The 13,737-nt window shown below is 38.8% G+C and overlaps 2 protein-coding genes across 2 annotated transcripts; both read right to left on the reverse strand.

The window, feature by feature from the left end:
* Positions 1–979: 979 nt before the first annotated feature.
* LOC144666439 (glutathione S-transferase-like) lies at positions 980–5,764 on the reverse strand. The gene is made up of 5 exons (XM_078527878.1): positions 5,552–5,764; positions 3,822–3,923; positions 3,104–3,219; positions 1,607–1,702; positions 980–1,244 (listed from the first exon to the last, which is right to left on the reverse strand). The coding sequence occupies exons 1-5, from the start codon at positions 5,682–5,684 to the stop codon at positions 1,068–1,070; spliced, it is 624 nt and encodes a 207-aa protein (XP_078384004.1). The 5' UTR covers positions 5,685–5,764; the 3' UTR covers positions 980–1,067.
* Positions 5,765–6,903: 1,139 nt separating this feature from the next.
* On the reverse strand, positions 6,904–11,998 carry LOC144666436 (hematopoietic prostaglandin D synthase-like). Its single transcript, XM_078527875.1, has 5 exons — positions 11,819–11,998; positions 9,149–9,250; positions 8,461–8,576; positions 7,993–8,091; positions 6,904–7,169 (listed from the first exon to the last, which is right to left on the reverse strand). The coding sequence occupies exons 1-5, from the start codon at positions 11,949–11,951 to the stop codon at positions 6,987–6,989; spliced, it is 633 nt and encodes a 210-aa protein (XP_078384001.1). The 5' UTR covers positions 11,952–11,998; the 3' UTR covers positions 6,904–6,986.
* Between the last annotated feature and the right edge of the window lie 1,739 nt (positions 11,999–13,737).

The raw sequence follows: 13,737 nt of genomic DNA on the forward strand, positions 1-13,737 counted from the left end.
TGAGGTACTATCAAAACCAATCGAATTGCAGTTTATAAAGAGGAAGTAATTTGACGAAATAATCTGAGGCAATTGTAGCGAGCGATTTCGTTCGAAGATTTTAGATTAGTAGGAGGCGGTGTCGCGGAATTGTTGAGTTGTGAATCAACCCTTGATTTTAAACGTATTTTTCGTAACGCTCGCCTGCTTACAACGCACACGCCGTCAGCAAAAGGTCCAGTACAAAATTGTTATTCGCGTGTTCGTTTTGGAAGGGCTTGATTTCAGAGTTTTGCTGATCATTGTAGAAATTGACATAGTATAAAACATTTACACAAAGCAGATTTGAATAATAATGTCATTATGATTATAATACTGTGGATATGTTCATAAAGAGTCGTAAAAATGGTAAGGTATCTTCTTGAGAGTGCGTTGTGGCCTCTTGTTTTATGAGTTGTGACAAGGAAATTAACTTCTTCTTCCAGTCTCGCCCCAGGCCACCCCATATATTGAAAGAATAACTCCTGCACGCTTAGCGAGCCTATGTTTTAGACGTTGCTAATGTTTCGTATTGATATAATGCAACACACCTTGGGATGTGAATTAAGGGACATTATATGGGCAAAAAGTAGGAGTCAAATCTGAGTTACATTTGACTATAAAAATGAGCGAGGAAATCTGATTTCTTTTTAATTTGTTCCGGAAAAAGTGGACAAAATGCCAACGTACGGACCAAAGATCAGTGGTTGAACTTCGTTTAAGATCCACCATCCGTACTTCAAGACACGCAGAGTCCGGAATCCTGGCGAAAATTCTAAGCTGGTCGTCGATCCGTGCATTTTCGAAATCTTCTAATCTGCTCAATTTATCTCAAAATTCCGCAATCTCGTCCTCTGGGCAGTCGTGACAGTACTTCATCAAGATTGCGTGACAAGCGAGAAGAAAAGGGTTCGACCGGCCATCTTGCATGTTTATTTAAATTAAAACAACCATTCAACACTTAACTTAAAAAACTTTGTTTTTATTAACATGTTTACACTTCAAAACCTGACATCATGATCATGTTTCTGAGATCGTGTACCGGCTGTTTAGAAGTCGCTCTTCGGGCGTTTTTCAACCCAGGCCTTGATTCCGGGATTTTTCAACACGCTATTGTAATGTTCCACTAACTTTGGGAATTTACTGAGCTGCTCGGGAACGTCTGGTTTACCCTGCGCCAAGATACTGTTGGAGAAGTCGAAGAACGTGATGTCGGCATAGGTCAACTGAGGAAAATAAAATATATAGCCGTGTGATAAGCAAATTATTTATTCACATGACGTGCTTGTTAAGAAAACAATAGCTACAATGACAAATTGATGTTAAAGACACAGAATCCCCTAACTTTAAGTATCGAGTAAGGTAAGAAGACCAGTTATGAGAATTTTTAATTGAAGAAACTGTGAGCATCTTGCAGAATCCTCAAAAAATGTATTCGTCAGGATCTTTCCTGATATCTTGTAAGATTTTTTCCAGATTTGGATCCAACTTGCACTCATTAGATCGTACAACGAAGAAACACTAAGTTACGATTTGCAGTCAACTACACTTTTTGTTCCACTTGAAGGTACACAAATTCAAGTCTTACCTTGTCACCCAAAAAGAAAGGGCCTTTTAGAAGAGCGTTGAATTTCTCAAGTCGGGCGGGAAGCGTGGTTTCAAAGAACTCCTTCTTAAGTTCCTCCTGTAAAACGGGAGAGAAGAAAGTCACAAATAACAGAAGTACCTGGGTCCTACAACACTGCTGGCCCCACGAGTCCCACCATGTTTGATGTAAACGCATCCCTGCTGGAAAGCAATTCGTATTTGCTTTGGTTTTGCATTACTACGTTCAGTGATCGGTTTAAAACACTCGTACCACTTTCGCAGCAAATCAGATGTAAAAACTAAAGCCAATCGTGACTCCCTCTGGCACGTTTTCCCGCGCTTCGTGCCGGCTACATGTATTTGCTTCGAGTTTTGATTGGATTACAGGGGCACCCATCGAAAATATAGTTCAAAACCACTCAAAGATAGCACCGTTGAACGTATTTTAGTATTTAAACGGTAGATATAGGCATATTTTTATCCCCTAAAAATTTTTTATCTGTCCGGATTTCCTAGCTGAAAGTCTACTGATCCGAAAGTTATAGGGATCAAAACTTACTTTTTCGAAAAAATTCCAGCCAGAGAAGGGCTCCCGAAAATTCTAGGTGACCTTTTTTGACCTTTTTAGAGTAAAAATCCGTTAAAAATGAACAATTATACCATTTTTTAGATATTCGAAAATCCTAAGAAAGGCAGGCAAGCAAAAAAATTTACAATGAATGTTCCGAAAATTCTAGATCTCAAATCGTCTTCCGAACAGATATTTTAACGAAATATTCCGTTTGGTGCCCCTGGGATTACTGGAGTGTTTGCGTCCTTTTTGATTCGCCAGGGTTTACTTTGGTTTTGGGTTATGACTCAACGGAAAATGTTTTTATGTCTCAGTGAAAACTGCTCTATATGAAATTAAATATTTTGTCTTGTCTGAGTATGGCGACGTTAGTCAAGAGGAGAATTCCCTCCAATCCTAATTGGTCTCAACTTTGCTATAGTTCATTGTATTTTAACTATGACCTCTTTAACTTCAAATTAGCACAGCAATCATTTATTGGCAAAATCACTGTCACATCACAAACAAGAATGATTCCCAAGCATCATAAATGGAATTTTCAAACAAACTGAGGTAAACTTGTAAAAAGTCGGGCCGAGGTTTTTCAAGTTTACCCAAATGCTATCCGTTTCAAAATTGTCCAGTTGTTCTTTTCTATCCATGCCCCTTCTTGGCTTTTCTGTATTTCTATTGAGTTCTTCTGTAGCTTTAAGCCCATATTGGGATAGTTTGATATTGTGATGTTAGCGGGAGGTTAAACTGCCTAAAATTTTGTGATTTTCCTAATATCGCATAACATGACAACTGCCTTGTTGAATATCGATTCGGTTTGTTTAGAAACGTTCAACTCTTTGTCAATTCTCAAACAAAATAAAGATCCTGTTTAATACACTTCTACTTGACTTCTTTTCATGTCTCCTAAATTGTAGAAATGGTCCAATGAAATACCTTTTTAGCCTCGTCTTTTTCAAAGTGGACCTTTATTACACCATTTCGGAGATCAACAACACCATCGCTTATCATATCAGCCACTGCTTCATCAAAACTGTCAGTTGGACTCAAACCTGTAAAGTACAACAGAAAATTTTTATATGCTTGTTATTGACAGGCACGAGAGCAGCAGAAATCAGGCTTATGGTATGGCGGGCCAACGTAAAAGGTCAAAGTCCACATTCAGTTGGAAAAACACCGACTTGCATATGACAATTGCCTCATTAACACCACAGGGGAAGTAAGGTGGGGGAAGGGAGGCAGGGAGGGAAGGGGATAGGGGAAGGGAGTGGAAGGAAAAGGGGGGTGGCATTCTGATAAAAACGACGAGATGTTCATTAAAACTTTAAAAATGGATCTTAAAGAGTGCTGGAATCGTTATGGCACAGGAAGAGGTAAATCACCAGCACCTTACACAAGAAGCTGGAGAAAATACAACTTAACTCACACTGCACACAATCTAAAAACTTTTCTTATTTCCCTTCCTGTACACAGGGTTGCAGAAACAGGGTGTTATAAGGTCCTTAATACATGGAATGCACATTAAAGGGCACCACAATAACTACAAATGTATATATTTCAAATTGAACTTCCAAACATCACCCTCAGTGATGAGCTATGTTATTTGATTTTAATTTTCATTTTAAAGGTGATTTCTTTAAGCTCATAATAGTACCTTCTTTTTTGCATATGTACTTCATAATTGCCCCAGACTGGCCTAGTGCTTTTCCTTCAGGAGTCACAATAAATGGCATTTGACCAAGGGGAGGCCTGCCAGCTGAAACAACAAAGTAGTACATTTATTATCTAAAGCAACAACAAGGTGAGTAATAGTCTGTGTTCACCAAACTAGTGGCCCATTGTACTTGTCCCCAAATGGGAGGCCAGTACATTCCAGGGTTACCCACATCATTAAATTTGCTGGTGCCCATTTATACACCTGGTTGGAAATAAGGACTATGAGAGTAAAGTGTCTGGGGGTGGAACCAAGACCATTCGATCCAGAGCACAGGGCACTAACCATTAGGCCAACAAACAAAAACTCAAATGTGCAGGCAGTGAAATGAGTGTTTTCACTGTTAAATCCTGCTTTAAAAGTGCGGAAAAATTGTCAAAAGTTTTCTGTTTTCTTTTTTGATATGTGATCCGGGCATATAACAGCCTCAAGGGTAATCTAAATTCACCAAAAAGAAAATATGAACACCAGGGTAGCTTGATGCACAACTGAGAAGAATCTCTGAGGGCCTCCTCCTGGGTGGGGTGGGGAGGGGGTATTTACCTTACATTCTTCTATTTCCTCTCATATTTCCCATTCTAAGTTTAATTTCCACGAAAACTTCCCGTTTGGAGCAAATATATCCCCGAATTGTTCCTGAGAAACAACTGATGTTCATGCTCTTTTGTTCCCAAAACCCCCGAGGCCCTGATATTTTGACGTCTCGCTTACTAGCCTGTTCCAGGCTCTCGGTAGTTGGGAGAGCGAAAAAGCGGGCAAGGGAGGAAAAAAAAGAGGGGAGAAGAAGGCGAGCTTATTGTATGAAAGATTATGCATGCATGGTCGCTTCCATTGTGTTACTCAATTTCACATGACAGCTGTCTGAAATATGTTATGGCCACATGTACCAAATGTCACGAAACATATTAAAACATAATTTGATCCTGAGCATAAGAAATTGCGCAAGTTGCACCGCTACTGGACGAGGCCATACTCCTTACTTGCCCGATTTTTCACTTGCTCGCTCGCTCGTCGAAAATACGCCTTATGCGGGCGACACACCTGGCGATTTTATTCGCCGATAGCGGCGATCGGCGAAACTCGCCAGGTGTGCCCGGTGCAGCGATTGCGATTTTCGCCCGCGTCCGGCGTATAAAATCGCCGATATCTAGCATGTCAGATATCGCTGGCGATCAAATTCGCCGCAACCGGGCGAATAAAATCGCCTATTGTGTCGCCGGCTTATAACTGCAGGCTGAAAGTACTTCGCCGCTCGCGCATAACCCCAAACAAAGAAAGCCTAATTATAGCAGATGAACAAAATCCATTTGTCGACGACCGACAGAGTGAAGTACCGCACTCGTGGCCTGAATTATAATATTCGATTTTTCTTTTTATAGCAGGCAACCTGGCTGCGATAATTTCGTTCGCGTTTTAAGAATATTTTGCTGCAATCGTCAAAACTTTCGCTTTTGTCTGTTCCACTCAGTGTCTGACACTGTCTAAAAATGCACAGCATGGTTGAAAATTAACAGCACGAAATATTTCCAACTTCAATTAATTCCACGGCCAAATGACCCAGAGAAACTGCAAATCAAGTTTCATTTGCATTTCACTGGAGACGTGCTTTGAAGAGGGTCTTTGAAGCGGTCCTCGTGGAATCAGCGAAAGAACGAGACTTGTCTACTTACTTGCTTTCTCCTTGGCCCATTCCTCGCCAGTCAAACGAACATCTTCGAAATCAATGTTTGCCGCGGCAAAGGCAAGACGGCATATTTCTCCTCTAGCACGAACGTTAAAATAGTAATGTTTGTAACCCGACATTTTCTGCTGCTGCAGTTCAACTGTTTGCTGACGAAATTCGAGCACACCTCCAACAGCGAAAGCTGACCCAGAGTGACTCAGTAAGGATGGGCCGATACTCGATACCAAATATTCGATACATCGATATTTTGACAATTTTGAAAAGTATCGATACTTTCGAAAAATATCGCACTTTCGATACGTTTTCGATACTGAACACGTGACCTGAGCCTGCGATCTCCTGGTCAGCACCTGAGTTTTAAAAATGCAATTTTGCACAAACAAATATTGTTGTTCTTGTCAAAATTGAATTTTTCTTGCCTTGACTTGATGTCCACACCAGGGTCCACACATGGCTGATGCAACAGTGAATCAAAAAGACCAAAAAACAACATTCGTGGCTAACATCTATAATGCTAGGACTGTCTTTAGAATTCTTAGACGAATCACGTGACATACCAATGACGTCAGGACGGAAATGACGTCATAATATCGAGATCGAGATCGATATCGAGAAAAAAGGGAAATATCGTATCGGTATCGTATCGTTTTGAAAAACCTGTATCGGCCCATCCTTATGACTCAGCTTTTTCAAACTCCGAGTGAAATGATTTTTTCCCCAGTCCTCGGGAGAGAGATATCGGTAGTTGCGTGACAAGTCACGGTTATTTAAAAATCTGTACCTCCAACAGCGAAAGCTGACCCAGAGTGACTCAGCTTTTTCAAGATTCCGAGAAAAAATGATTTTTACCCAGTTCTCAGGAGAGAGATATGCGTGACAAGTCACGGATATCTAAAAATAGAAAAATATCGAACTGTACTGTACTGTACTGTACTGTACTGTAGACAAAGAACGGCGTCAGAAAACTTATCTTGCATTCTCTCAAGCAGGAGCGAAGGTTTGTCAAAAGTCCTCGTGAAAAGCATATAGAAATAACAGAAATAAGCTGGACAGAGCTCGTAAATCCTATCTTTAGAGTATTTTAACATTCAAACCAGTGTCATATTTTGGGTTTGGGCATTAAAAAATTTATAAATGTTCGATGTTCTTTCCTTAAATAGGGTCAGGGTAAGGAACCTTTGCGACACACGACTATTCTAAATTAACCAGAATAACCCCCCACCCCCCACCCCTCCCAGAAATCTCCTTCTCTCCAAAACATCGCTCGTTCGTTATGCACATGGGCCGATTACAAGAAAATCCGGCCCTGATAGGGCGGGCTATATCTTAACAAGTTCAATAAAAACAAATGTATCAATCCCATCAAAACTTTCCTTTTATTGATTACTTTGAAAACCTGACATCCTGTAAAGGAATCATGATCACCAGTCATTATAGGTTTTCGGGCGTTTCTCGACCCAGGCCTTGATTCCGGGAACGTCAAGCACGCTCTTGTAATATTCTACCAACTTTGGGAATTTACTGAGGTGTTCAGGAACTGCTGGGTCGCCTTTCCCCAAGAAGTTGTTGAAGACGTCGAAGAAAATGATGTCAGCGTAGGTCAACTAGAGAAGAAGAAGAAGAAGAAGAAGAAAAAGAGTAAGATGGATATTTAACAATTAGACGGCAAGCTCGAGGAAGCCCCGAGCCAAAATAATATCAAAAGCCGATAGAAACGGCCGACAGCGAACCGTCTAATTGTTCTAGCATAAATTTTAAAATTAATTTACTTGCGTGCTCAAAGGGCAGTCTATCGTAAAATTTATAGTTTGCCTAATAGTCGGTCACTGTGTTATACTAAGGCTGTGCGGTTAGTCGGTGTGGACGAGAACTGAGAGAAATTCATTGGACGTAATCATATCATCATCATAGCAAATTTTTCTTGGACAATTCTGTCCAAGGGGAAAAGGTGCAATGAGGTTAACCCTATGTGAAGCACCAAACCGTTAAAGAAGGCCAGACCACGACACCGGGAACTCCGTGCCTTACTCTTTGCAATAAGTGTGTGGGTTCTTTAATGTCAACAGACGTGACCTTCGGCTTCTCGTCCTTATCGAAAAAGACTAGAACATCTAACCATTTGCAGATGTCATTGCATGCAAAGGCAGCACCAGGGGCAGCACGTTCTCCTCATTTATATTAAGACCCTGAGTCTTGGTCTGGCCTAGGAGTCGAACCCTAGATCTCCCGCACAAAAGTCCAGCGCTCTACCAACTGAGCTAGCCCGTCGACGTGAGAAATGTAACTGGCTTTCTATAGGGACTGCTCAAAGCTAAGGGTCCTGCGCTATTGTACCCTACGTTAGTTTCACCACGGCTAATTGTAAAAAAATGAAAGTGAAAGAAAAAAACTTTTTTGTGCTTTGATTTTTTTTATTGTGCGTCTTACCTTATCACCCAGAAAGAAAGGACCTTTCAGAAGAGCTTCGAACTGCTGCAGTCGGACGGAAGTAAGCGTGTTCTTAAAGAACTCTTTACTAATTTTCTCCTGTTCAAATGAAAAAGAGCGACTTGTTCAATAAGCATCGAGAAGTACCTAATGCACACTTAATAAATGAGAGATTAACCCCGCATCTTATTGGCCTAATATTTAAAATGACTTGCTTTCTATGGGATATATAAGCATTTGAGGAGGATGCCTAAATACCGAGTCAGGCCGGACTCGAGCTCAAAACCGTGGCCAAATCCTTCGCTGAAGATAAGCTTTACAAATCAAGTGACTTTCCCTTCGAAGCTATTTCTGTGTTTTCGCTATATTTATCATCTAATAATTTGGAATTTTGTTGTCGTAATTTTCAAACCTAATTGCAATTAAAACTAGAATAGAGCAACCATTTAGGAACCATAGCACCGGTACCTTTTCCGCTTCGTCTTTTAAAAAGTAGAACTTTAGGACGCCGTTGCGAAGATCAATCGCACCATCGCTTATCATATCGGCTGTTGCTTCATCAAAGGGGTCGTCTGGGCTCATACCTCGTAAAGGTACAGCAGAAAAATATAGTTAGTTTACCCTAAGAGGTATACTAAGTGCAAGTTTGCGAAGACTCGAAGATATTTCCATTTTTGTGGTTTCCGTTATAGATCTGTGATATTCGTAGAAATGCAAACCACTGAAAGTAATATTCATTGGTCCATCTTATTATCTCTTTTAAATTCTGTTTTTAATGATTTTAATGTGATAGTAATGTAAGTAGTTTTAATATAAATAGTCGTGCGTTTTTAACATGGGCCCCTGGCTCGGGAGACTTGGTAACCACTCCCAACGTTAACGACTTCAAATAAAATACCTTATAATACCTTATATCTTAGTGGACACAGTTAAACCGTGATAACTACAAATGAACACGTTGTAATCGTTTTCAAAGAGCGCAAATTTTAACCTCTGGAAAGTATTATTCCCAGCTATATAAATGTAAGAAGTCTACCATCTCGGGATATATCTTAAGCCGGGTGTCTCCCCCTGTAAGTGACGAGAATGTTGGGAAATGTGTTTTTTTTTTTTTCAACTTTAAGAGTTACTGCTTAATTAAAACTCGTGATGGTACCTGATATTTTGCATATGTACTTCGCAATAGTACAAGACTGGGCAAGGATTTTCCCTTCAGGAGTCACAATAAATGGCATTTCATCAAAAGGAGCCCTGCCAGCTGAAACAACAAACAGTGAAGTAAATTTATTAATCACACAAGTCTGGATGGGAGGTGCTGGAATATTAGTTATCTGTTAAATGTTTCTTAGCTACCTTATTGTTAAAGTAAATGAAGAAGCGTTCTCAAGTTGAATACTCGGGAAAAAGATTTTCCGAGTTCCCCCAACGGGAGTCGAACCCATGACCTTCCAGAATACCGGTTGGACGCTCTAACCACTGAGCTATGGGAGACTCGTGGTGAGCGAGGTCATATACTAGGTTTTTATGTGTGACACATGTCCTGCCATATCTGCAAGGCTCAATTTGTCGAAATGATAAATGTGGATAAATGTAAAGTGAAATGGCAACTTGGATAAAGTGAAAGTAAATGAAGAAGCGTTTTCCGAGTATTCAACTTGAGAACGCTTCTTCATTTACTTTCACTTTATCCAAGTTGCCATTTCACTTTACATTTACCTTATTGTTACTTATTTTCACAGGACTTATGAAAATCGCAAAAATCAAAGACCTGCGAAAACTTATTGTAACATTTTTAATGTTTTTAACGTATTTTTGGCCAAATCGCGAAAATTAAATTAAGTTCCCGCGAAAACTGTGTAACAATAAAGTATCTAGCCCAAAAATAAAGAAAAATTAGCCTGCATACAACTGCGAATAATAATATAAATTCAGTTCATTTGCCATTTCATGATGTTGTCAGCGTTTTGCTCGACAAAACTGTTGTATAACAGTGGCATATTCCTTCGGAAGTTACTTTGTAATCGTTTCATGCGCTGGTAATACGAAGGCGTAAACAATAACTTCTGATGCACATACTCAAATTTCTGTGTAAAAGTGCATAAATTGTTCGACTGAAATTATAGATTGTGGAAAGAATGCGAAATTAACGACTACAGTACAGTACTTTATAATGAAAAAGGACATGCAACCGCCAAAAGCTAATAGGGCTCAAATTAGGCCCGCAGACAACAGCGAATCAAGGAAAAAGTGTTTTAGTGAAGTTTGAAAGGGGATACCAGATTTTCGGCCGTGAATGTGCAAGCCTTGTGTATTACATACCGTATTCAAATTCGTAATTGGCCAATCAGAAGCTCTGTTTACTGCCCTAATTTCCTTTCAGGCTATGTTCCAATCTCCCACCACCCCCCCGCCAAAAACAAAACAAAACAGAAAAGCAAACATAAACAGTGAGTATTTTTTTTTTACTTCAGTCATCAATTATATAAACACAGCCATAAAAACCGATTTTAGAAAGCTTATTGCCATTTGCTTGGCAGCTTAATGTCAGAGAGGCTGTAATGGTAAATGTTTACAAGGACTAGCCCCAGTATATCTGCGCAGCAAATTTATTGTTAGAGCTGACGTCCATTTTCTCAATACAAGACACAGAAACAAGTTAGATGTACCGGCTAGCAGTCATTTGTATTCAGAGCTACTCAGTTTTGGAATGAACTTCCTCGGACTCTAAAAGATGTGAATAGTTTGACTAATTTTAAGGCTGCTAATAAGGGTCGCGCTTGGAAGAATTTTATGGATTCATAGAACCCTTTTATACATAGCCCTTTTATTATAATTAGGATGATTTAGAACATTGTATTGTAATTTGACATTGAAAACCATTTTTATTAAAGTGGCATTTTTCCATCCATCTTTTCTTGATCTTATTTCTAATTTCTTAATGTTCTCAATAGTAATTCGAAGTTATTAGACTGTAAACTGAAATTAAGTCATAACTATATACACAAACAGACAATGACAGAGCACAAATGTCACGAAAAGCAAAACAAAGCAAACAGAACAAGTTGAAGACGCCTCGACAAACATGTCGATATATAAATTTAAACGTAAACGGAAATCTGAAGTGCTTTGCAACAACTCAGTTGTCAAAAACGGCCAAGCGTTTCGCTTTTTCAAACTTTGCTTTTCAAATGGGAAATGAATCTTCAAAAGGGTGCTTTTAATTTTATCCGATCGACCGGTTGGATCAAATAGTGTAAAAAAAATAACTCTACCAACCAAATGGAATGACTCTCGCTGTCTTTATTTTTTTTTTTCTGTTCAGTTTCCTGCATCTGTGTGAATATCTATTGATTTCGGTAGAACGAAAGTAGGCCAATAAAACATGCTTGATAACTAGAACAACAATGCAAACAGGGTACAACGTTCTCAAAAAAGACCTCTACCTCAAAAGTGGACCATTAATTGTCTGGTATTAACTTTTTTACGCCGCTTAATCCAAACAGCGAATTTTGATTGGATGACGTTTCTTTCTTTCCAGAAGCTATCTCGCGAAGCGAGGCATTTTTTTTAAAAATGCATTCAGAATTCAAGGTTTGGTTCGCAACAAACTTTTCATCTAAAATCCAAATGTGAAATCAAGGAACGCTTGACCGGTTATGATTTCATCTTCGCTTTCCGTGACGTAGGATAAGCATAAACGATTTTTAGAGGAAACAAAACTAGGTTGATGAACGGGGGGTTCTTTTCAGGTCTTTTCGTAAACAAACTCCTTCCATAAGCGTGTTTCGTGTGAGTAAATAGCGAAAACAAAGAGGCTTCTACCCACTTGCTTTCTCCTTTGCCCATTGCGCACCATCCATACGAATATCGTCAAAGTCTATGTTGGCGGCAGCGAGAGCAAGACGAGACACCTCTCCTCTGCCACGCACAAAGAAGTAATAATGCTTGTAATCCGACATTTCTGCAACGTTGGAACAAGTTGCTCGTCGAATATTCGAACGCTCGATTCAGAAAGACTCAGCTAAACTAGGTCCAGTCCCCTGGCAGAGAGAACCGATTTGCAATTGATAACTGAAACAATACTTTACATAATCGGCGCATTAATAGTCATTTAATAATACTATTTCTTGTATCATTTCAATTAAAAATATATAAACAAATAACAAAAACAGAATTTTGTAAAGTGATTTTGCAAAAGCTGTGAAACAAAATTAAATAGTGTGAATCCGGGCTGTCAAAACCAACCATAGAAAACAATGGATTTCACTGGGTTCAGTTTTAAACAAAGTAAATGTAATTTACATAATTGTCCTCTATGAATACTACGGTCTAACAGCGTGCGACGGATCACGTCTCACGTCATGATGAGCCTTTTGTTTTACATAACTCGCTGTTTTGCAGGGCAGAGCGTGAAGCGCGAGAGCTGCAACAAATCTTCCCATGCGACACTGCGTAGAAAAGAAAGCATACCATGCTATGTAACAACTTTTAAACGTTTTTTTAACGGCTTGTAAACATCAGAAATAGGAGAATTTTTAACCCTTCTCGTGTAATATTGAAGGAGATATTGGCTTTTAAAAACTGCAAAATTGCTAAGTGGCGAAAGGGTTGACAATCCCATACGTTCTTTGTACGATTTTGAGTGTTCAGTAAGTAAGTAACGTCTTTATTTATAGAGGGTAGCACTAACAAACTCGTGGCCCTCCTATTTACAAGTATTAAAAAAACTAAGATACACATTAAAAAACCTACGATATACAATAATATATAAACAAATAAAAAAAACGAAATACCAATTAAAAACTACTTATTAAAAACTAATGAAAAAAATTCTGTATTTCTTAAAATTCTGTACTTCAGAATTCTGAATTCTGAAATTTTCAAAATTCTGTACTTCACAAAAAAGAGAATTCGTACCTCGTACATGAGCTCCTGATCGGGCTTAAATTTCTTGGTAAGGGCAGTTAATCGTGCCATGTGCGTTCAATGTTTTTGTGTTGATATCAGTTTTGTAGCTCTCTTCTAGAGACTAGAGAGAACTAGAAGACCGAAGCGCTTATTCTAATGAGACGAAACTCAAACAAAGGTGAAAGTAACGGCTGCTGCCAGCGCGCTGCAGAAATGGAAACATTCTTGTACAGAACTAGCTTTTAAGAGTGACCCTACGATCGGCCGAGCAAAACATTGATTTCGTGGCAGAAATTGAAAAATCGATTTTCTTCATTTTTTGCTCATTAATAGCTTTAGGTTGTTTTGAAACCTAATGTGTAGTTTGTTTCCCCTAAAAGTCTTCTAATTTTAAGAAAACAAAGAAAATCGATTTCGGTGGTCGAAGTCACAAATTTGCTAAATTCAGAAATTTGGTCACTTCCTACCAACATAAAAACTCTTTTTCTTTCGCTATTATATAATTTCACGGCTTTAGCGCAATTCTTCCAACTGAAAAAAATGAACTGACAATGAATACTTTTTACGATAACAAAAAAATTAACTAAATAGTAATTTTCAACAGCAGTATTTAGCATGTCACTGGTATAACTTCAATTTTTTTCAATTCTCGCTCAAACATGCATACAAATATTTTTATTAAACATACCTGAGAATTGGCTTGGGTTATGGGAAAGATAATCACTTATCAGTAATGAGTTTAATGCTGAGCTGATAGTTTTTATTAATTTATTTATAATTTATAGCAAAAAGACCGGCTACGTAATTACAATACGACTTACACTGCTTACTGTACGA

The sequence above is a fragment of the Oculina patagonica genome, chromosome 9, assembly GCF_052425735.1.
Source record: "Oculina patagonica isolate OP01 chromosome 9, crgOcupat, whole genome shotgun sequence".
NCBI lineage: Eukaryota > Metazoa > Cnidaria > Anthozoa > Scleractinia > Oculinidae > Oculina > Oculina patagonica.